This window comes from Puma concolor, chromosome D1 (assembly GCF_028749965.1).
Source record: "Puma concolor isolate L17-30 chromosome D1, mPumCon1.1.hap2, whole genome shotgun sequence".
NCBI classification, from domain to species: domain Eukaryota; kingdom Metazoa; phylum Chordata; class Mammalia; order Carnivora; family Felidae; genus Puma; species Puma concolor.
This window is the reverse complement of record NC_141676.1, coordinates 26550056-26574090: the sequence shown is the minus strand read 5'-3', so window position 1 is coordinate 26574090 and position 24035 is coordinate 26550056. Positions and strand designations below refer to the sequence as shown.

The 24035-nt window shown below is 48.8% G+C and overlaps 1 protein-coding gene across 3 annotated transcripts in view; it reads right to left on the bottom strand.

Moving 5' to 3' along the window:
* SLC1A2 (solute carrier family 1 member 2) overlaps positions 1-22276 on the bottom strand; it is a 142218-nt gene extending 119942 nt beyond the window's left edge. Inside the window, exon 1 of one of the 3 annotated variants that reach the window (XR_015240899.1) lies at positions 22044-22275. Coding sequence is in view for 2 of the 3 variants with exons in the window: in XM_086677684.1 (XP_086533810.1) it covers positions 22044-22060 (17 nt within the window). In the remaining variant the exon portion in view is untranslated. Of the gene's footprint in view, positions 1-22043 lie in introns of all 3 variants that reach the window. The other 2 variants (XM_086677684.1, XM_086677681.1) reach the window with 2 other exon arrangements.
* Between the last annotated feature and the right edge of the window lie 1759 nt (positions 22277-24035).

Below are 24035 nucleotides of genomic sequence, written 5' to 3'. Positions count from 1 at the left end.
TGTAGGGCTCTGTGCCTGACAGCACAGGGCCTGCTTGGGATTCTCTCTCCCCCTCTCTCTCTGCCCCTACCCTGCACATGCTCTCTAAATGAATAAACAAACACAAACAAACTTTAAATGTTCTGGTTGTAAGAGACGGGAGAGAATAGAGACTCCCTTCCATTAACTCGTGTTTCTACACATTTCCTTTTCATCCCCCAGGGCTTCATTCCCATGACAACAGCTAGAAGGGGCCCTTGAGACTCTTTCTAACCATGACCCAGCACTTTCCAGCCCACTCGGTGGAGCCCTTCCTGCCTCAGCAATCTGCAAGCTTACTACTTCCCTTCTGTCACCAGCTCCTGCCCCAGCCCCTGAGCAACTCCCAACCAAACCCTGGGATCTGGCTCGTTGGGGGAGGTCAACTCCTCTGACTTGTCTAAGGGCCTCAGGATGTGATCCTTCCTGCCACACACACACACACACACACACACACACACACCTGCTACAGCAGTGGTGACCCGGACCTGGTCTGCTCACAGCATTGCAGTGAAAGCCTGACGTCCACGCTGGTCCCCCGAACATGCCCGGGGCCAGGTGTGGGGCATCAGAGACACAAGACCTGGGTCAAAGCCTCAGCCGGCTGCTCAGGCACCACGGACAACGGCCTCACTCTGGCCCCCCATGACCTGCGTGCCCTTGGACAGTGCACGTGCAGATTTTGCAGCCCGTACCTCCCGGAGCAAAAGGCCACTTTTCAAATATAGGAGAGTGCAAACAGCTAATTTAAGTGTGCTAATTAAAAATAAAATTCCTTGGGGCACCGGGGTGGCGCAGTCGGTTAAGCGTCCGACTTCATCCAGGTCACGATCTCGCGGTCCGTGAGTTCGAGCCCCGCGTCAGGCTCTGGGCTGATGGCTCAGAGCCTGGAGCCTGTTTCCGATTCTGTGTCTCCCTCTCTCTCTGCCCCTCCCCCGTTCATGCTCTGTCTCTCTCTGTCCCACAAATAAATAAAAACGTTGAAAAAAAAATTTTTTTTTAATAAAATTCCTTCTCTTCCATCCACGGAGCATAAACTTTCTAGCCTGCAGAAAACGGCCGAGCGGCTCAGCTGAAGAAGCCAGAACAGGCAAGGCAGGCCGCGCGGCCTTCTCTTCTCCCGGGAGAGGCCGTAACACCCCTGCACCCTCTCTTCCTCTTCATTTGCTGGAAGGCCTCCGTGCCACCGGCCAGGAACAGGACAGAATTCCGGGAAAAATCCCAGCCCATAGATTCTGATCTAGTTAGCAGAACCGACCAGGGCCCAATGGCCCCGGGCTTGGACCGGCACAGTACAGAGTCCTGTTCTGAATGCACAGTTAGGCCGCCAGGCATGACATGGAAGATGAGCAAAGGTGATGCCCAGGTGGGCGAAGTCTCTGTGATCGATGGAGGACGGAGTGCAGAGCTTGTCACATCTTGAGCCAAATACCTCTCTCGTTGGTAGGTATGGAGGGTGCGCTGCCCACGAGGACCGTGCTGTCCCCGAGAACCCGGGGGCCTCGTGTGGAAGCACACGCTGTGGCCTACGGTTACTAAAAGGCCCCCAGAGACCCTGGAGACCCAGGAGGACGTGAGCTGTGGCACATGCTGCAGCTGTGCCTTCCACCGTGATTCACCATGACTTCTGGAACACTCCACGGTGAACACTTCTGAGCTGTCCTGGGGCGGGGAGGGCGACAGAGATCGAAGGACAACACCCAGTATACTGTGGGCAGGAGCGGGGTGGTTTTCCAGACGCGAGTGGCGGTTAGCCTGGAGGAGGACTGGAAGAGGAGCTCTTTCTCTGAGTTCAGACCTCAAGCCAGCACCAGGGATGAGTTCATCTCTTAGGAGGCCTCCTGTCAAATGTTTAGGATTCTTTTCCTCTTAAGCACTGAGAATAGTGATTTTTATGGTTATCTTTTTTTCACATCATCATTCCCTCTAGTTGTTCCCTTATCTTTGATAAAGTCTGTACGTCCACAACCCCCTTGTATGTGAGAGGTTCTGGGGAATTAAGGACAGAGAAACTAAGGGAAGTTCGGCTTTCCCCACCTCACCTCTGCACCAAGACCTCGGAGTGAGCAGCACAGTGTCAAGGGGCAACAGTCCCAGGGGCCCCAGAACAGCCAGCATATGGGGACCAGAGGTCCAAGGTACAGGGAAGAACACAGGTACAATAGGCAACACGCCTTCTAAAGCTCACATAGGGAGCAGGAAAAAGAATGAGATAATGATAGATTTCTCGTCCAGAAGCCAATGGCAGAGCAAGGCCTAAAACCCAGGTCTCTCAACCCTCTTTGACTGTGGGCTTCAACATAATGAGGGGCTGAGCCAAATGTTCTGGAATGTTCTGAGTCCATGATGACCACAAGTAGAAACACTTAATTATCCTTCACATGACATTAAAGCCCATCCGGCATTCATTTCCAGCGCAATTTCACATGCACTGACCACTGTCACTTTTGAAGGGGATGGAACAAAAAAACAAAAACAAAAACAAAAAACAAAACACAGACATCTGGCCAAGGAAACAGGGCACAGACTTGGAGCGCTACCATACTGAGTAGTCCAAAGGACATTAAGCCTACGGTGACTACACATTGCGTGAAGTAAAACCTGCTCAAAGATATCTGGGGTCCACAGTTTGTCAGGTAATAAAAAGCAATGCCACCTCCGGACTCTAAGAGGTGATGCGAGTTATCTAATCTTAAGAGAGCTAAATAAAGGCAAAGTCTTACCCTAAGCGGCAGGAGGCTTAGCCTCCGACTCAGCTCCACGGGGCTGGGAAACACGTGAGATGAGAACAGAGTGTGTCGCATTTTAGAGAGAGCCCCTTCAGAGCCTCGTGAACTGGAAGGAAGGACCCCACGCCAGGCCTGCAGAGCCTGCCCCTGCCCGGGTCACCATCCAGTTAGAGGAGAGACTTTGTGAGCATTTATTTGCAGCCTGCAAATTGCTCACAAAATAAAAATGTTCAACTACAATCCGTTCTTACCAGCCTGGAAAGAGCAATCCCATCCACATTGACCTTCAGCATGTCCTCAGTACTCCCCTCTCTTCCTCCCCTGCTCCCTGAATCTGTCCTCCCCACATAGTCCCCCTTCGTCCATAAGGAAGCCGAGAGTTGGCCTTTAACAGACACTGAGCCCCCTGTGGACTTCTAAGATGGGAAACCAGAGCAAGCACTTTTTTTTTTTTAATTTTTTTTTTTTCAACGTTTATTTATTTTTGGGACACAGAGAGACAGAGCATGAACGGGCGAGGGGCAGAAAGAGAGGGAGACACAGAATCGGAAACAGGCTCCAGGCTCTGAGCCATCAGCCCAGAGCCCGACGCGGGGCTCGAACTCACGGACCGCGAGATCGTGACCTGGATGAAGTCGGACGCTTAACCGACTGTGCCACCCAGGCGCCCCCAGAGCAAGCACTTTTAATTACCTGGACCCAACACCTTGACCTTGACCTTGACGTACTCAGTGATGAAACCAAACTGGATGATTCTCCCTTTTTGATTGTTACACACGTGTCACCTCCATAAAGCTTGGGTACAAGATCCAGATGAGCACAACTGGAGGTCAGGGGGTGGCTGGGGTGAGGGGCAGAACTGGATCTCGAGACAAAAAGGTTAAGATGTGGGAGGCAAACCTTGTGTCATGATGCCTGCACTCCAGAAGATGCCTTTTCCAGTTGTACACAGCTTGTCGGACCACCTATTTGTACTCAAAACAGAGTGGATATTCGGCTCCTTCAAGGTGCAGCAAAAAGACAAGGCAAAAAAGAAGAAGCCAGCCCCAGTAACATCGGGAGCCACTTTTTTTTTTTTTTTTTTACAAAAAGCACTTGTTAGAGGAAAGCTAGCCCCTTAGGAACGCAGCGTGAACTCTGCACAGTAACAGATAAAGAAACCGTGAGAATGTTCCACAAAAGCCCTGATGTGGAATGTAACAGAGAAAACATACATATAAATAGCCAAGACAGGGGGCTTCTGGGTGGCTCAGTTGGTTAAGCGTCCTACTCTGGCTCAGGTCATGATCTCACGGTGGGTGAGTTCGAGCCCCACGTCAGGCTCTGTGCTGATGGCTGAGCCTGGATCCTGCTTCGGATTCTGTGTCTCCCTCTCTCTCTGCCCCTCGCCCACTTATATTCCGTCTCTCTCTTTCTCTCAAAAATAAATAAATATTAAAAAAAAAAAAAAAGAGCCAAGACAGGAAAAAAAAATGTTTAACCAACTGCAAAGAAAAGACGTTTCTTAGTCTAAAGAAATGGTGTTTGCTCAGGAATGTTTCAGGTGTTTGCCAGGAATTAAAGTTAACCTCAGAGCCATTCTATATTACAACTACGATAACAGACACTGCAGTGAAGTCAACTCAAAAAGACAACTGCATTTGGTCGTTCAAATCTCCTGTCCCCACCAGACACGGCACAGTTGGGAAACAGGTGTCAAAACAATAAACATGCGTACCGTTTGACCCAGCGATTCAACTTCTAGGAACCTACCCTAAGGAAATGATGAAATGGGTTTGCATAGGGGTATACACAAAGACGTTCATAATGATGAAAAATCGGAAACAACCTAAGTATCTGACAAGTGGAGACTGCTTCTAAAAGTTGTAATACATCCACAAAATGGAAACTACTGCGATTAAATAAGTGTATAGATTTACTTATTAACAGAGGTTCACAACCCATTGTCGAGTCAAAAATTAGTTTGTAAGACAATCTGTAGGTTATGCTTCCATTTTTAGTAAAAATGTATTGATAAGTAAATATGCATTTAGTCTGAAATGAAATACACCAATGGCAAAGATATTTATCGCTGGCTAGTGGGAGAATAGGTGTTATAGTTTGGGGTATTTTAATCTCGTCTGTGTCTAACCAGTATGGACGTCACGCATCACGAATACCTCAGTTACGGATAAACTCTCTACCTTTACAGAACAGTGCCTTCATATGGCTTACTGCTGCCACGGTATCATACAGGTGCATCCCTGAAAAGCCAGAGTCCCATGAAAATTTAGCAGAGATAACATTAAAAAAAAAAAAGACCCCAAAACACAGAAGTCTTTCTAAAAGACTTGATTTCCCTTAAAAATAATCATATAGAGGGGCGCCTGGGTGGCGCAGTCGGTTAAGCGTCCGACTTCAGCCAGGTCACGATCTCGCGGTCCGTGAGTTCGAGCCCCGCGTCAGGCTCTGGGCTGATGGCTCAGAGCCTGGAGCCTGTTTCCGATTCTGTGTCTCCCTCTCTCTCTGCCCCTCCCCCGTTCATGCTCTGTCTCTCTCTGTCCCAAAAATAAATAAACGTTGAAAAAAAAAATTAAAAAAAAAATAATCATATAGAAATCTTACGGCACTCAGCTGCATATGATTTTTTTATGTTTTACTTATTTATGTCTCGGCCCCAACCCTCGACCTCTGGGGAGAGAGAGGAGCTGGACAGAGTTAACAACCAATGGGTAGCGATTTAATCAGCTATATGTAGGGAAACCTCTACAGAAACCCCTAAATGATGCTTCGGGAGCTTCTGGGTTGGTGAGCACATCCAAGGGCTGGGAGGGTGGTGCACCCAGAGAGGGTACCACGTCCCTTCCCCAGTACCTTGCCCCGATGCACCTCTTCTGTCTTCTGCTGAGCGGTATCCTTTACAATAAACTGGGAAATGTAAGTAAAGTGTTCCCCTGAGTTCTTCGAGTCGTCCCAGCACATTATCAAACCTGAGGCGGGGGTTGTGCAAACCCCCCGGATGTTCGGCCAATCAGGGAGAAGCGCAACACGGGCTTCCAACCGGCACTGAGGTGGGCGCAGTTTGGTGGGACCCAACCCTTAGCTTATGGGAGTGACGCCAACTCCAGGTAGATGGTGTCAGAATGGAATGGCATCGTAGGGCACCCGGCTGGTGTCGGAGAGTTGGAGGCATGCTGGAAAAGTCACCATGCGTTTCGAGTCAGCAGTGTTGTGAGTTCAAGGGTTAAAAGCACATAGGAGAAAAGTCTTCAAACCTACGCTAGTGCAAATACACCGCTCAGAAGATCAAACACGGCCAGGACCCACTTTCTAATCTTATCACCAGGGGCCTCTGGGAGAACGAATTAGCAACCATACCTGCAGGTATGCGCTGAGTGTTAGCAATCCAATGTGCAAAGCCAGGAGAATGACGGATAGACTCCGCTAAGTTCAGCAGTACGGTAATGCCACTCCAAGGACAGTCACCACTACAGGGGGTCTGCCACGTCCCAGACACCAGCCAGACTGCTTCACACACATCCCGCCTCAATCTTTTCCCAACCCCGTCGAGTGGGTGGTATTGTGCCTATGTCATGGAGAAACAAACCGAGTCTCGGAGAAAGTTAATGAATTTCCCTGAAGTGACGCTGCTCACAAGTGGTGGAACGGGAAATTTTGCTTGGGTCTTTCGGAGTGTAAAACACACCCCTTAACCACTGGGCAACACTGGCTGCCGGAAGCCGTTTTATGCAAAGCGTCTCGTTACTGGAACATTCTGGTGCCCTGCAAGAGATCAGATAGCCCCAAGGTTATCGTCTTGGGCTTGCACACATGTGGCTTCCCTGCAGGACCGGCCCCGCACTTTCCAAGGGTCTGGTGCAAACTGAAAACACAAGGTCTCTTGTTACTAAGAATTTCAAGATGGTGACCGCAGAGCCTTAAACCAAAGACGGGGCCCTTCTGAGCTCAGGCCCTGGGCTACCACCTGTCACATGCCCGTGAAGCTGGCGGCTTCTCTGTGTTTCTTTGTCCACACCCAATCTAAGATTCTCTTGAAGGAGGAATCAGAAATCATTACAGGAAAGAACCCGCCCAGTGAGTTTTTTTACCGCTTTCATGTATGTACTCAACACATACCCTGGGACTCCATGACATAGAAACTCAAAGGTTAATTTAAAACGCCCTGTGACCAGTCACTAAAGTCACAGCTGGGTGGAACTGTGATTTTCCTGCTCCTTGACACCATGGGGACGCCTTCATCTCACTGGCCGGCCGCAGCAGCTTAGCTCAAAGGCGAAGAGGGAGGTCCTCTTTAGACAAACATATGGACAGAAGTCCCTGACTCCTCTCCGGCCTCCTCCGGAGGGAGTGTGCCCTGCACCAAACACACAGCACTTCCACACACATCTTGACTTTGTTGCCTGCTTCCGACTGGGCTGGGACACAAGCTAGACCTCTGGGGTGGCTGGTTAGTCCCTTTGAGAAGAGAGATGACTATGTTCATACTTCTATTCTTGCGTCCCTCATGTTGGGGCCTCTCCAACCCTTTCAAAATGTACCCTTCAATCTCTCCAGTGTCTTTTTCTCCCTCTTTAAGGGCTTCTCCTTTTCCCCATGGTTGCCCCTGTGTCACCTTAAAAAGTCAGTCAACAACCCAGACAAAACCAGTTTGGACATACCCGAGCTCTGGAACCAGCAAATGTTTTTCAATCGGCGCTGATGACTCTCACGGAGAAGCCAGGTGGTTGATGACGTGGACAAGGACGCAGGACCAGGATGGTAAATGGCGGCTGCTGTCAACTCACTCTCAACCTCAGCCCGTGGTGTCAGGGATAGCCCTGAGTGCCAGGGAGCTCTGGTCCCCTCAGTGACTTAAAAACTCCAGGTCGCTTGAAATGTAAATAATCAAAGCAGTAGGGCTTCCCTTCTTGAAAACCAAGGCAACAGCTGGTGTCGGCCTGGGAAAGAGGCAACTGGCCCTCTGGCTCTTGCTTCAGAGCCGCGGAGGAAGATTACCGTTGCACTGCAGCGAGCCTACACGGGGCTCCACAGTGCCCCCTCCTGGAAAAACCGGATGGGTCCTTCTGATGGCTGAACAATTACGTGCAGATTGTGTGGGATCTGGAGTTTACTTTCCCAGAAACCCACTGAGCGTCTTCAGAGGGAAAGAGAAAGCAAATAAAGTAAAACCATGAGCCGTGTATGCTTGGTTCTCCCAATGAACAGTGACTTCCATGCCTGAGGAAGCCACTTTCAACTCATATACAGCAGTTTGAAGGCCCTGGCTCCGAATCCAGCATTTGCCATAAGGACGATGAGGGTGGTTTCAGCTACCGGGTGAAGGCTCAGGAAGACAGTTGCACAAACTGGCCCTTCACTCAACCTCAGAATTCTCACTGATAAGAAAAGAAGATTCTGGGCAGAGTTGTTATCCTCTTATCCCACCAGGGCACAACACATACCCCTCAGCATGTCCCGCCACCAGACAACTCCAGAGAAGAATTTCACTTTAGAAAACAGAGACACAACAAACGTTTTTATTTAGATGGCCAGAAAACACACGTACCAACTATAGGATTTTTTATTTCTTCACTCATGGCTCTTTTTTCCAACCACAATAGGAAGCCAGAGTGGAGAACTCTATTGGGAATGATTAAATACACTCAGAAGCTCTTCAAAAGTTAAAAAGCCTCAGCTTAACAATAATGGTGTCAGCTTCTGGATTTCTCTTTTTCTAAATCAGTTTTATGAGCGGTTGAACTCTTGAGCCTTGGATTTTATTCACTGATGCAATTTAAACATCATCTTGGACTTAAGAAATCCTTCTCTGTGTATCTAAATATCAAGGAACAAGGAAAGGAACAGAAAGACATCATGGAACAGGATGCAGGTGGTCTTGGGAAAGATGGAGGGAAGGCTCAAAAGTCTCATCTGATTAAACTTCAGTGCATTCTAAAATAACAGCCGTAGGGGCGCCTGGATGGCTCAGTCAGTTAAGCGTCCGACTTCACTTCAGGTCACTCACGGTTCGTGAGTTCGAGCCCCCATCAGGCTCTGTGCTGACAGTTCAGAGCCTGGAACCTGCTTCGGATTCTGTGTCTCCCTCCCTCTGCCCCTCCCCCACTCGTGCTCTGTCTCTCTCTCTCCTTCAAAAATAAATAAACATTTAAAAAAAATTTAAATTAACAGCCGCTATAGGGATTTGTCATCTTTCCCAGACAATAGCACAGGAACATGACCGACTGTGACAAATACACTGGTGGCTTCACAAGATGAGCTGCTGCCCAGCTAGTTATTCTTGTAACCTGCCTGGATGCTATCAACCCTTAGCAGTCAAAAGTCGGGTTATTGACTGCTGGGCAGGGTAGTGCAACTGACCACCAGAACCTTAAGAAAGGACCTGTCCCAAGAAGCAAAAGGACATGTTTTCTCCACTATGGCCCTGAAGCCCCTTAAAGCCATCCCCCTCTGCCTTCTGTAAGCTAGACAACTCAATTACACTAAATGCATTGTGATAATGATAATAAGTTGGGGCACAAAGAAATTAATATAGCCCTGATCCCCAGAGAGACACCAGGATGGGAGCAGACAGACAAGAAAACACTCAGCGCACCCCATTATCACGAATTGTCGGAAGAGAGGTCCGAACAAAGTGTAATGGGAACAAACTCCCTGGAAGACAGTTCAAATGTCACTTCTTCTGAGAGGCCTTCCCTGCCTCCCGAGGCTGGACCTGGAGGATGAGCATTCAATCAACAGGTGCTTATTGAGTGCGTGGTGCCAGGGTCTAGGGGGTGCAATGATGGACCAGCCGCCAGAGCACTTACGTTCCGGTGCGGGGGGTAGATACGGACAAAAAGGTAAATAAATAAAATATTGAAAAACTGTAACCGATGCCATGGAGGAAGCAAACGCAGAGGATGAAGTGGGGCCACGACAGGGGGACCTAGTTTTTGGAGTGATGAGGGCAGACCCCTCTGGGAAATGGCGTACGAACCGAGAACGGAAGGCTCTAGGATAAGAGGGTGCCGGCCAACTGAAGCATGGCGGTGGGTGGAGGGCCGGAGGTGGTCCGGACGGAGGGAATGCGCTTTAAGGTGGTGGGCAAGACCACGGGGTATTTGAGGAACTGAAAGTTAGGAGGTTATGGAGCTTCTAGTGGGGCCATGATGGTAGTCTGAGCTGATGTGAGGGCCCTGGCAATGGAGAGAAAAGGCCAGACTTGAGGTACATTTTGGAGATGGAACTGAGAAAGCTTGTAGGGTGGGGCTGTTGGGAGAGAGGGGAAAAAACAGGGCTAATACCTATACTGCTCGCTTCAAATGGCCAAATGGATGGTAGTGCCATTAACTGAGATGGGAGAAAGTGGGTGGGCCAAGGGAGAGGTCTACAGGAAGAAATATCAAGAGTTCTATTGTTCCCACGGTAATTTGGAGATGTCTGTGCATCGCACAAAGGGTGATGTCAATTTGATGACAGGATATGCGAATCTGGAGCTTGGAGGAAAGGTCCGAGCTAGAAATATACATTTTAGAGGGTGTCTGGTGGCTCAGTGGGTTAGGTGTCTGACTTTGGCTCAGGTCACGATCTCATGGTTCGTGAGTTTGAGCCCCACAGCTGGCTCTCTGCTGTCAGCGCAAAGCCCACTTCAGATCCTCTGTCCCCTATCTCTCTGCCACTCTCTTCCAAAAATAAATAAACTATATATATACACACATTTTAAAGTTTTCAATGTATATGTGGTGTGAAAGTACCCAAGAAGTTATCCAAAGAGAATGCAGAGCTGAGGAAATGGAGATCAAGAATGAATCCAAGGAAATTTCACCAGCTACCCAAGAGTACAAATGAACAGTTGGAGGGAAAGAGAAAAATCCCAGCTAGGGAGACTTAGAAAGGATTCCAGAAGTTAAATCTTAAAAAATAATGCCAATGACTACTAAAATCCATCCAACTCTAGCTGGCTGCCCCATCTGCCTGTCACTCCATGGATCACCAGGGTGGAAGGCACAGAGCTCGAAGTCTAAGCAGGTGACCTTTTCCTCTCTCTCCATCCTGAGGTGTCTTTCCCTATACTGTGGGCTGTGGGATCAGTCAAACAGGAATACTCTGGCCAAGCACTCACAGAGCGACCTTCCCCTCCCATGTAGGAACCTCCAGAGCAAGCAATGAACTACCCTCTGGCTCTAATTCTTTTCTTTTTTTTTTTTTTAATTTTTGTTAACTTTTATTTATCTTTGAGACAGAGAGAGACAGAGCATGAATGGGGGAGGGTCAGAGAGAGAGGGAGACACAGAATCGGAAACAGGTTCCAGGCTCTGAGCGGTCAGCACAGAGCCCAACGCGGGGCTCGAACTCACGAACCGCGAGATCGTGACCTGAGCCGAAGTCAGATGCCCAACTGACTGAGCCACCCAGGCACCCCCTCTAATTCTTTTCTTCATCAGCTTCTACAGAGGGCACCCAAGACATCACCATCACTAATCAAACTTCTCTCTTAGCATATGAACATGCTCACATTGCACCCATCCTAAAAAAGCCAAGATGTAATCTCCTCAGAACCTAATTTCCTATTCCCATCCTCCCCTTGATTGCCACTCTTGAAAAAAAATTACATGCCTTTTCCCTCCATCCATTCTCAACCCATGCCAACATGGGAACAGGAGCCACCACGTTGCTGACTCAGGCACAGGTCAGTGATGGCCTTGAAACTAATTAATTCAATGACACTTTTTAGTACTTAACGTTATTTTACCTCTCTGCAGCACGTAGCAATGTCTCCCATTCCAAGACACCTGCTCTCTCCTGACTCCCCTCCCTATTTCTTAGCATCCTGTGAATTGCCCCCCACCCCTGCTCATCTATAGACATTAGAGCATCCCAGGATTCTTCCCCCAGCACCACCCCCTCATTTTTCTTTCTAGCTTCATGACCTGTCTGAGTGAGCTCATTTATTTCTGTGATCATAAATGCCACTAAATCGAGGCCCCCAGACTCTCCTGTATCTGACTGCTCTGTGAGCATTCCCCACCTGATGTCCACCAAAAAGTTCTAAACCACTATGATGAACCCAATTGATTACCTTCTCCTTCAAACTTGCCATCTCTCTCCTGAATTACTTTTCTGCACTCTCTTCCACCTCTATTTGCTTAAGCCAGAAACCCAACAGACTCCCTTCTGCTCACCCACTATAGATGCTTGGTCACTGAGTCCTTCTAACCATCCTAGGAACCTGGTAATGCAAATGCATCCCTGGACCTTCATTTGGGCCGTTATCCCCCACGTCAATCACTGCTGTCACCTGAACCATAACTGGTCTCAGTGTCCCTGCCTCATCCTCTCCTCCAATTCATATTCCACCTATATGGACATACGATAGACTATTATCAGATAAATATAACACATGTACATACATTTACAAGTGTCACGTGAAAATCAAGTTGTACAACCGTCTGTATAGGATGGTAAAATTTGCATCTTAACAATAGGATGTTTACATGGGCACAGAAAAATGTCTCAGGGCACCTGGGAGGCCACTAAGTGTCTGACCTTGGCTCAGGTCATCATCTCACGGTTCATGGGTTCGAGCCCTGTGTTGGACTCTGTGCTGACAGCTTAGACCTGGAGGCTGCTTTGGATTCTGTCTCCCTCTCTCTCTGCCCCGGCCCCACTCGTTCATTCTCTCTCTCTGTCTCTCTCTCTCAAAAATAAACATTAAAAAAAGAAAAAAAGAAAAGAAAACTATCTCGAAGGTCAGACCAAAAAATGAGTAATTCTAGAGAACAGGGTTGAGGTAGGAGGCATTCTCTTACTTCTTCATTTTATGCCATTCTGTAATATTTAAAATTTGGGGGTTTTTGGTTTCTGTTTTTTAATAATGCCACTTTGTGCTGTTGCTGCTGTTACTGTTATGGGGCTAAGAGTCACTGATCCAGAGGACAAAAAGTTAAAAATTTTTGTTAAAAATAATTCCTCTGACAGAAATTGTTCATGTAATTTCTGAACATCCCTTTATTTAGCTGGTAAATTCTTTGTATAAAATGGATTTTCTCAATGTTGACTGAATACGGTGTTGTATTTACCCAAATACTGGAAACATGTACAGTATCTGTTTGCCACAGTAAATAATGTAAACAAGTAAAAAGAAAGAAAGGCAATTTTCAATGTTGGCTTGCTTTATCATCTATTGCCCTGCAATTGAGCCATTTGGATTAAGTTGTCGTGCTAATATAAAAACACAAACATTGATAATCAATGTCCTAGTCTCAGAAAGCAGAGTCAGCTGATGTGAGAGAAGAAGGGGAAATGTCCATAGATGTGCAACCTCCAAGGCCTTAGATTATGTACAAAAGTTCTCTTTCATCTCTGAACATATCTTAATATTTGCCAAGGGAACGGAGCTGAGACATATCAACCTAAAAGCACCTTTGGCTGCAGACTGACAGAATGCATGAGTTCCTGAATCAACAGAACAAAGCAGTGGATATTCCAGAAGGGGGTTGTCCAGCTCACTGGCCACCTTTTCCCAAGGTAAGGACTCCACGGGCAACACACTAGTGGGAGTATAGAAAAAGCTGCTGTCGACCCTGGGATTACCAACGATAGCTATACTCTGGTTCCCTGTATATTTATCTATTGCTCTTTCTGGCCCCTTCCACTAACTAGAGGTGATAACCCTTTCCTAGGCAATTTCAGATAACCATCCTCCCGTTGCACCAGATACTTCTGGAAGGTCTGGACTGAAGAGAAGGTCTTTGGTCGTCCGTCTTTGGCGACCGTGTGGGTCACGGCTAAAACTAAGTAAAAGGATGCCTGCTAACTCTGCCCATCGTGCCCATTCGACTGCATCTTCTCCCTGCCCTTTCCCCCAACCACCTACTCTTTTAAGATATCGTATTTTATTACAGACAATGGCTTTGTGGAGGCCTGGACATTCAGATGGAAGGCAACTGTACCCATTATTTGATTCTCTCTCGAATGTTCGAATTTGGAGTCAATAATGGATGCTGTGGTGACACCAGCTATAGCGCCCTCTAGAGCCTTGCCCTGTACTCACCCAGGGCCATGCCCACTGCCCAGCAGCGGCTGGTTGACGCAGGGGTAGAAAGGCCACACCTCTTTCCTCAATTCAGGATCATTCAGAAGAAATGAGCTTCCTGTGGGATGGGCTGAGCCCTTTGATGTGACTGTTTCAATTTCTCCCTCTGCCCACACCTTGCTTCCTTCCCTCTTCCACGGGGATTTATGCTGACAGCTCCCCTCAATAAACTTTATGAACACAAGTCTCCACTTCGGAGTGCCCTCCCAGGACGGACCAACCAGCAACAATGCCTCAAACCCAATGTATCAATGTCCTGAAAGAATGCAAATTTGAATATTCTCAGACTAATAGATAAACTTCTACAAATGATCAGTTCTTCATCTGAAATGTCAGCAATTAATCATGATCAAAAAATCGATGATCCCTTCAGAGCTTCTATTCTATGATGATTTTATTAATGTCTGCTGATTGAGGACGCTGAATCCCAGAGAAACACCAGGGAAACAGATTCGGTCTATAATTCCATTACTCCCTACTCTATTCTTATACATTCGTACAAAATTTATTTTTTCTAGACCATATGTTGCATCTAAATATAAAAAACAATAGCTGAAGGTCCCGAGTGCCTGAAATGAGTGTTGTCAGCTGACATCCATCCATTTGATCTCTAGCCGAGTTTATCTGCTTGTGTTTTGTTCATGTTGACTTCTATCCACTTTCCTAACAAAGCTGGTTATCAGATCCCAGCCATCCTTTTAAGTAAAGACTGAGATAAAAACAAAAATACAATTTGGTCTGCAGCAGTTGGCTTTGTCTGATACCTAATAGAAAAAGAATGCTTTTCTTGTTTTATCTGTCTTCTTTTACTTTATCTCCCTTTGTACATTGCAACTGCTTCTTCTATTTGAGATTCTTTGGCTTAATGTCTATAGGCCGGGGTCTGGCCATTGTTCTCGGTTGCCTAAACTTATTCCCACTTTTTTTTTTTAAATGGAGGCATTTTCCTTAATGTCGCATCTCCATTCAAAGATAAGTTAACTTCTCTGTAATCATTGCCATCCTTCTTGTGCATTGTCTCTTAAATGCTTTATCATCTCCTTTTGCAAGGACACGCGGCTATCCTGTTCCCTTTGACCAAAATGATTGGAGACACTCACTAGAGCTGAAACAAACAAAGAGAAGGTCTGTGAAATTTTAAGGAAATGTGAATTAACTGCAAAATGTGGATACTTTGAAACAGAGTTGAATGAGATGGGGAAAAAAGGCACCCGATAACAGCATAAAACCAAAATTTTTCAAAGCTTCAATTTCTCTCTCTGTAAAATGAGCCTAACATTCCATAGTAATTTTCCAAGGATTTAATGAAATCGTATATGTATAGTCACCCAGACTTGGAATAAGTTGAAATGAATAGTCCTATTTATATTTGTTTACGGTGATATCTATGAACACTGTTGATTTATGATGATTGTCTCACAAATACTAAATGATATACTTGGTGGAGATATATTTCTTTAATCAAAAAAGAATGGAATGCTGTGGGAATTGGGAGTCCCTAAGCACCAGGGGCTTCCAAAGGGAATCAAAAGACCAGTCTGGACAAAGTGCTGACATTTACTGCCACCTATAGAGTGATCAGCAAACTGTGCTTAAATACACAGCAATATGACCTCTGAAAAAATTTGCCCTCAATTTAAAAGGCATCTCTACAAAGCATAAGAGACTCTTAAAAACTGAGAACGAAATGAGGGTTGATGGGGGGTGGGAGGGAGGGGAGGGTGGGTGATGGGTATCGAGGAGGGCACCTTTTGGGATGAGCACTGGGTGTTGTATGGAAACCAATGTGACAATAAATTTCATCTGTTGAAAAAAATAATAATAAAAAAATTAAAAAATAATAGAAAAAAAAGGGCATCTCTAGTCATCACTGTTCGCGTATGTCGCAAAAAACAAAACAAACAAACAAAAAAAACAAACAAAAAACCACCCAACAACAACATCAGCCCTGCTCCTAAAAGGGTAGGGCTCGCAGCTCTTTCAGGAAAGTGGCTAAGTGAAGTCACAACCCTGAATGGCTACACTTGAAATCACACAGGAAAGGATAAATCCCAGAGCTGTAAAATGCTCAGCTACATTTGCCACTAAGAAGTGCACGCCCAAGGCTCAGCATTCCAAGGGATGGGACCCATGTGGTTGTGCCCTGGGCCGTTGCAGAGCACCGCATCTGGATAAGACTGTGTTACTGGTGTCCCGACAATGAATAATCACAAAAGAATTCATCATTAAGAATAACCCAGAGCAACGAACGTGAAAGGGAATAACAAGAAGGTAGTGGTGAAAGGGCTAACAAGAAAAAGTCGCTGGAATTACCTTTCATGTCATAGAAATGGGGTTTTGAAGAATTCTCCCAATCCACAACCACTAGAGTGGCACTCCATGAGAGGACAGAACCCAAGCTCTCATTCTCTCCAAGAGGGCCTTAGAGAGGTGAGGTGTCAAGAGGTAACATGAGTGAGTCGTCTCAGAAAAGACTGTGCCCAAGCTGAAAGGCACATGCCCTATCTCGAGGGACAGCCACTTGGCCCCAGCTGACCCCAGCCCTTTGGGACTAAGCCGTGTAGTCTGGTGGTTAGGGCGAGGGTGCAGAGCCAGGCTGCCTGGGTTTACAGCCTGGCTTTGCCACTCACTAACTGTGAAACCTTGGGCAAGTTGTTGAATCTTTCTACGCCTCCATTTCCATACCTGTCAAATGGGGATAATAATAGTCCTTGTGCATCACATTGTTGGCAGGATTAAATAAATTAATACATATCAAGTGCTTAAACCAATGCAGAGCTATCATCGCTCAATAAGTGGTACCAAGACAAAAGGACAGATCCTTTGCCATCAGATTTCCCAATGTTTGAGAGAAGCCAGAATCGCAATTCCTTTTTTAGGTGAAATATGTCTAAGTAGGAGCAAATAACTGTAATAGTTTCAAAATCCTGTGTAAGCCAAAACATACATGCCTGTGGGCCATGTACGGTCCACAGGCATCCAGTGCCTCACGTCTAGTGATGTGGGAAGAGCCATGCTTGGGAGGCAGACAGGTCTCAGACTGACTTCTAACTCTGCCACCAGCTCCGTGATCCTGAAAGCACAGTGCCTGGGAGCCGGGGGTGGCAGGGGCATACGAGAGAAAGTCCCGTGCCAGATTACGAAGAGCGAGTGACAGATGGCATTCCTGACCAAATGTAACAGGAGAAAGTACTCTCGGTGATTTAAATGAAGCCTCTAATATAAGGGAGGGGGCGGAGGGGAGCCCATCTCCCTCCTTGTCCCCAGGGACTTCATTCAAGGTCTTTAACATGTACCATCACGTATCCTAGAGGGAGCCAGGATTGACACAGACCAAGTCCTGCCACCAAAATGGAGTCCATTCCCTTCATTCCATTTTTAAAGGACAACCCTTGCTCCATGAGTCCGCAATCCAAAGTAGCTACCAAGACTGCCCACGTCACCAGAGGGCGGTGCAGCAGACAGCCGTCATATCTGCTCACCTACGTGGAAAATTAAATGCATACATCAATGAAAGACACGTAAATAAATATCACACCGTTAAAGAAAACAACAACCACCATTTTGGGAGGTGGGGTGGGGGGGAAGCAAAGCACTTAGAAACTGAGTTATTCTTTTCTAAAGTTTAAGGATCTTCCCTTGTCTCCGGCCCATTGTCTTTCCTGCCATCGTCTAGAAGCCAACCAGACAGATTTATAACAAGATGCTAGTCCTTTTCTACTCTACTGACAAATATGTGGCCCATCTGCCTCCAATCAATGATGGGCACGTGGGGACAGAGCAATGAGGTATTTTTAAACACCCCTTTAATGAATTCATCCAAGGACCAAGCACTTGAGGCACAGAGGGGTGAGGGGTGAGGGCGGGCAGAGGGAGGAGAGGGCAAGCACAGGCTCTGGTAAATAAAGAGATTTGTCATAATCTGGATTCTAAAACCCTTGCTATGAAGCATCCTGCGTGCCCCCAACAAGCTGTCAAGAGCATGAAGAGAAGCTCGCAAGCAAAGTGATATATGGCATTTGTCAGATGTTTTCAGACGTCAAGGACAAGTTCTTACATGCAAGGAAAACTAAAATTTTACCTTGAGAGTGACGTTCCTGCCTACTGTTGCTAGAAGATTTTAAATTATTGGCGTCTCATTCGATTAAAATAATCATAGCAGGCAATTGAAATGAAGAGTAGATTCAGTTCCTTAGGACAAGCCAGTCCCATGGGGGAGAAAAATCAGCATGGAAAGCAATTTAGTTTGCCTTCACGTGGGGGAAAACCGGACATCTGGGCATTGGTGACACAGTCCTAGAGGAGGGTGGGGAGGGGGGATTCTCATTGAAATCAACCTGTGTTGAGCTTCGAACAGTGGAAAAGCTTTGCAATCCTGCATCTTTAGGATTTATGGCACAATGACCCAGAAATTTCACACTTGGCTGTTAAATATCGCTTGTTCCTGCAACCGAAGCTCTCTCTCTTAAGGACTTTTCCTTGTCTGACAACTTCCTTAAATTTGAAGTGAAAAGAGACAGTGCCGAATCGTGTTGCGTAAGAGAGCAAAAGGGGCTATTGATACCGATGGACAGACCTGTCTTTTGGTTTTTAACATCCTGGCTCTTTTACTGCATTTGGTGGAAATCCAGCTTCATTCGGATTTAGAAATCGTTTCTTGTTAGAACTGAGCTTCCAATCACTCACAAGAGGCCGTCTTAGTGAACACGAAATGGCTTTTTCCTAATTCCACTAGTATCTATTGTACCCAAGGAGGCTGTTTTTATATTCTTCAAAATGAAAAATGACAGTGGCAGCAAAGCCCAAGGCATGCAATACGCAACCCCCTCTGGCCCCCAAACCCCGTGCGCGCCACTTGCCTTCTGATAAGTCCACTCGTGGGTTCTTCCTCCGACTGACCTCAAACTGAGTCCCGAGGGGAGGAGGGAGAAGGCAATCATTATGTTTTGCTTTTGTTTGCTTGAAATAATAAATCCAGAGGTCTCCCTTGCCAGGGTTTTCCTGCTGTCAGCAGTTCTGTTTCGTTTGCTTTCTCAGTCAAACTGAAACCCAAGGCCTTGTGGTTGGCTTTTGCCCTGACCCCTTGGCTCCTGGGAACTGATCAGAAGACAGATCGCTGTGGGTTCCTGACAGACATGGAGACTTAGCGGTCTTTCACCCCCCAAACATCTCTCTAAAACGTCCACCTCTACAGCAGCGAGGCACTCCAATATAACTCAGACCATAATTGACTAGACTGTCTGCCACCAACTACTTATAATCTCTTTCCAATTTGGGTCAAAGACCTAAAACCGTAATTCTAGCCATGTCTGGGGAGCCAGAGAAAAAGAGTGTTCAACTATCAAATTAGATGCCGCTTTGCAAGAAAATACCTCTCCGGGCCTGGGAACTACCAAAGAGTCCACTGTTGACTTCTATGGCAACTGGATACTAATAATCCCCATTCCAAACAATTAGAAGCCTCAAATAACCAAAGCGTCTTGGGTATGTTTTGCAAAGGCAAAGACCAAGTGCAGAGGCTGATAATAAGAATATGCCAAAAGGCAAATCTGCAGGGTGTGTATGCCAAAGGATTGAGAGAAAGCGGGTGATCTTCTGAGCTAGACATGCCTAGTATACTCTCTGATGACAACTGACATTTCCAGATGATAACCCCAAAATTTTGCCAAGTCCTGGAATCTTCCTGGAAAGATGACTTTACATTCTACGCCATCTTCTTCTTAAATTCCATTTTCATTGGACCACCTACTTCACAGACATTGGGAGAAGCAAATGTGATGATGTATACAAATGAGCTTTGCAAGTGGCGTACTAAATAAACATTAGATGTCACTATTGCTTCTAGCTGGTAATCGGCATAAGTAGTTGACGGTAACTATATCACCAAATGAATGGTACCCAGAATGGTCGGTTCACCATACTCTCCCATTTCCCAAACATTCTGGATCAAATAGAGTTGAACTGAAAATACATGCATGGAAAACATATAATTGTGTTGCTAGTCTTGCTTCCTTCTCGGCAATGTGTTTCAAAGAAACAGCTTCAACATGGGTAGAAAGCAAAAGCTAATGAAGGCAACTGGTCTGAGAATTCCCCATGAACTTGAACTTGTGTTTATAAGGCACATTAATCAAAGATATCAGAAGACACAGGAGAATCCCACCAAACCGTACGAACAATTTACCAATCAATGTCGTTGATTGGAGGCAGCATTCTAAAAGCCAGCTCTCAAACTATTTTTGTTTGTATCTCCGAGGAGTGCCTAGCATGTGGGGTCTACCCAGGAGATGCTCCGGGAAGGAAAGGTAGAAGAAAGGAAGAGACAAAGACAGACCAGGGCTTCTGAAAATGTTACCCGCTCATCAGTTATTGTTCTTAAGGGATAACGGCTCATAGATCTTTCTCTATGTTTCCCAGCCTTTCCTTTTTTTCAATTCATCTTCTCAGTACGTTTTTTTTTTTTTTTTTTGCCATTTTTTTTCTTAACATGCACAGTGTACAAACAAGGCATTAAAAACACTGAAAATCACTTCCACTCTGTATTTAATGTCAAATCATTTGACAACTCTCATTTAGGACAAAGGTGAGACAAACACCTTTGGGGGTCTTTGTTGTTGCTTTAACCTTTGCCTTCACTATCTGGCTATCAAAATGAGGGGTGAGCTGGGTGCAGAATTTGAAAGACCACCATCATCCACCTCTTTCATAGATGGTTTGCAACCTAGCTTTTAAAAGCAGGGCTAAGTCTAGAAGGACCCTTTCTAATTTGAAAGACCGATTTAACAGGGAAAGGCTTTGAGATTGAGCCATCTGGGCTCTTAATATTTAATTCCAGAGCTCTGTTTTAGCACAATGTGATACCCTCCTTGTCCACGTGTGTACATCTTTCTTGGCGAAATAATAATCAAAATAGTCCACACTGCCGAAATGTTAGGATGAAAAGAGAGAAGAAATCTCACGCTAGCACAAGGTGCCAGACTCCTTCGGAAAGAGTCCTGGGGACAGAAAAGGGATGAGCTCCTTCCCTGAACACAGAGAGACGGTTGTAGAACTATCTTCCTTTTGTTGGAGGTAGGAATCTGAAGATCTAACTTGGGAACCAGTTTTTTACTCCTAGAGACTCCTTCCCCCCAAAGAAGCCTGTGGGGTTTGGAAAATTTACTAGACAGAAATTATGGACAGTGCGAGCACCAAGGATTTTCCACCCGTGCCCCGAGGAGGTGCTGACAGTGGCTTTCTACACAACTTGGATTTGGTGATTGCTGGCAAGTGGCTAGGGCAATTTTGTGCATTAACCAAAGAGCTGAGCTCCCCAACCAGAACCAGGTTCTACCAAGCCAGAAAAGTTTCCTGGGAGATCCTGATTCCAGGGACGTTGCTCTGGACCCTTCCTTTGAGGTGTGCGTATTCAAGAGATCCTCTTGCCTCTTGCAGCCCCTGTCCCCTCTTGCTAAAGATAGCTGTCATCTATCACTGGGAACATCCGCCCCTCCAACTGCTGCCTCAGAAGGCTGGAGCGGACTGCACTGCCCCGGGACGGAATGGGGAGGCCAGCGTTTTTACCCAGTGGAATCTGGGGACTCCTGTCCTTGCCCAAAACTACTTCTTTCCCCGCCTCTTCCCGGGAAGTACCCAAATCTCTTCCACTCTTCCTTTGAGCTGGCCAGGGAGATTCCGCCATCCAAGGACAGAGTGCGATCTCCACAGGCCGGGCATCTACCCCGGGACTCTGCAGCAAATCTGACATTCAAGGCCGCGCGCGCCGGTCCTCGCCCCGCCCCGGTCCTGGTCCCGGCTCATTCATTCCCGGCCGGTCCCCACGCTCCAGCCCGCGCCGCGCTCCAAGCGCCGCTTCCCCGGGCAATGCCTGCCGCTCACATCGTGCCCAATCCCGTATTGCTTCTAAATCTCACAAGTAACGTCAAGAGGGTTTTTCTTCCCCTCCACCCCGTCGGACTCTTCTTCACACCTCCACCGGTGCCCTTTCGATTAAAAGAAACGCAGCGTCTGCCTCCCGCATCTCCAAAGGGTTAAGCAGCTAGCTTCGCCAAAGAAAAATCAATCCCCTGCCCACCATCCCACCCCCAGCCGAGCCACCGCTCCGCCACCGTCTCCGAGGCCCGGCGCCGACGTCTCCGCGTCCCCATCCGGGATGAGGGGCCACCCTCCCCCCCCCGCCCCGCCCGCCCGCTCCCCGCGGGTCCGCAGAAAAGCCCCCTCACCCTTCGGTGGATGCCATGGTCCGGGGAACGCCCCCTCCTCTTCGGCACGGTCCGGCGGCGGCGGCGGGCGCGGCGTGAGCGCCGGAGAGTGGCGGAGCGCGCTATTTAAGGGGGAGACTCTCCCCGCCTCCCACCCCCCTCCCGGGTAAGCCCTTTAGCGCCTCAGCCCGCGCGGGAGGCTCCGGCGGGCGCTAAGCCCCGGCTGGCCTCTCCTCCGCGCGCGTCCCGCCTCGCCGGCGCTCGGCGGGGCGCTCGGGGTGCTGGGGGTGGCTTCCCCGAGCCAGCGCCGCCCCCGGGGCCGCCGGGCCGCGGCCGCCACCTGCGTGCGCTGCGGGGCTCGGGGCGGGCGGCGGGGGAGGCCCGGGAGGGGGTGTGCCGCGGTGTGCAGGGGAAGTGTGTGCGTGCGTGCGCGCGTGTGCGGGTGTGTGCGCGCCGGGGGAGGCGGTGGCGGCCGCTGCGCCCTGGCTCGCCGCCGCCGGGGAGGGATTGCGAGGTTTAGCCCCGCCGCAGCTGGGGATTTGCAGGCGATCCCTCTCTATTTTCGTCGAGAGCTGACATCACCCGCGCCGCCGCCTCGGGAGACTCCTTTAACTGCCGCCCCCTGGCCCCCCGTCCCCAGACGCGCTCCCCCCCTCTGCCATGCCAACCCCCCCCCACTCCCCCCCCCCCCCCCCCCCCCCCCCCCCCCCGGCCTCTCGCCATAAATTAGCGAAATAAGAAAGGAGGCCCCGCTGGTCGCCGGGAAGGCCTGGGCAGCCCGTGGCAGGAGCCCAGGATCTAAGGAGTCGCTATTGTTCCCCCTCAAGCCCGCGTGGCCCCGGGTCACCCCGCGCGGGGCGAAGCGCAGGCCGGGGCGCGGAGACCTGGGATGCCCCTCCGTCCCCGCCGCCCTCGAGCAGCCCCCCGGCGCTCCGCCTCGCTCCTTGGCACACTAGCTCGGGCTCTACGCACACCAGCAAGCTCACCCTCACCGGCGACACACCCACCCCAGCCTCCCGCGTCCCGGGTGCCGGGTGTGCCGGGTGCCGGGCCCAGCCGAACCCAGCTGCGCGCCCTCCCCCGCCGCGGCCCGAATAAATCTCTGGCCTTCAATTATTCATCGGGATTAATATTAATGCAGCTCCCAGGGGGCGGCCGGCGGGCGGGGTGCTGGGGAGGCTGTGGTTTTTTTAAGCCTTGGGAGGTCGGCTTCGGGGGCGCTGGCCCGCAGGGCGCTGGGAGGTGGCCCAGGCTAGCGGCTGGGGACGCGTCTCCACCCGCTCCCGCTCGCCTTCGGCTTCTGAGCCCCGGGGGCGGCGCACGGAGACAGATGGGCTCCTGCAGGGGAGGGTCGGAGCCTCCCCGCCGGCTTTGCATAATAATGACGAAATCCGTGCCGACTTTATTATCTTTGGGACACAGCAGACACCTACAGCTCCACCACCTGCCGGACGCTGTGACTGCCTGGGAGCGGAAGCCTCACTTTCTGCGTCTGGAAAATGGGACCAAAAATAACCCCCTTTGCAGGGCCGCGTAGAGAATTAAACAGGCTCTCTAGACGGAGAGATTTGCAAAGTGTAAACGCGCCCCGGGAGATGTCAGCGGTGCTTGGCTTGTCGCTAGGAACGTGCCAGGCTCCTCCGAGCGGGGTCACGGAACCCCAGCGCTCTAATAGTGTCCGCTCCTCACTGCCTCCCCAGTTTTCTGCCCTAGGGAGGTGCCCTTCAGTGCCGCGGCTGTGCCGACCCTTGTCCGACGCCGGAGTACCGCTGGCCACCTGGAATCTCCAGGAGTTCATCCCGGGGACCGTGCCAGGGGAGCGGAGTCCCACAAGGATGGCTTAGTGGTTATGCCAGAGCCTGAGCCCGTCACCACCTGCCGGTGGAGTATGGGGGGGGGGGAGAACGCAAATTCCTCAATGTCTTCTCATCCCATAGGCAACACGAGAGTTACGTTCCCAACCACCCCCTCTCCCCGGAACTAAATAAAATGTAAAAGATATGCAAAGCGCTT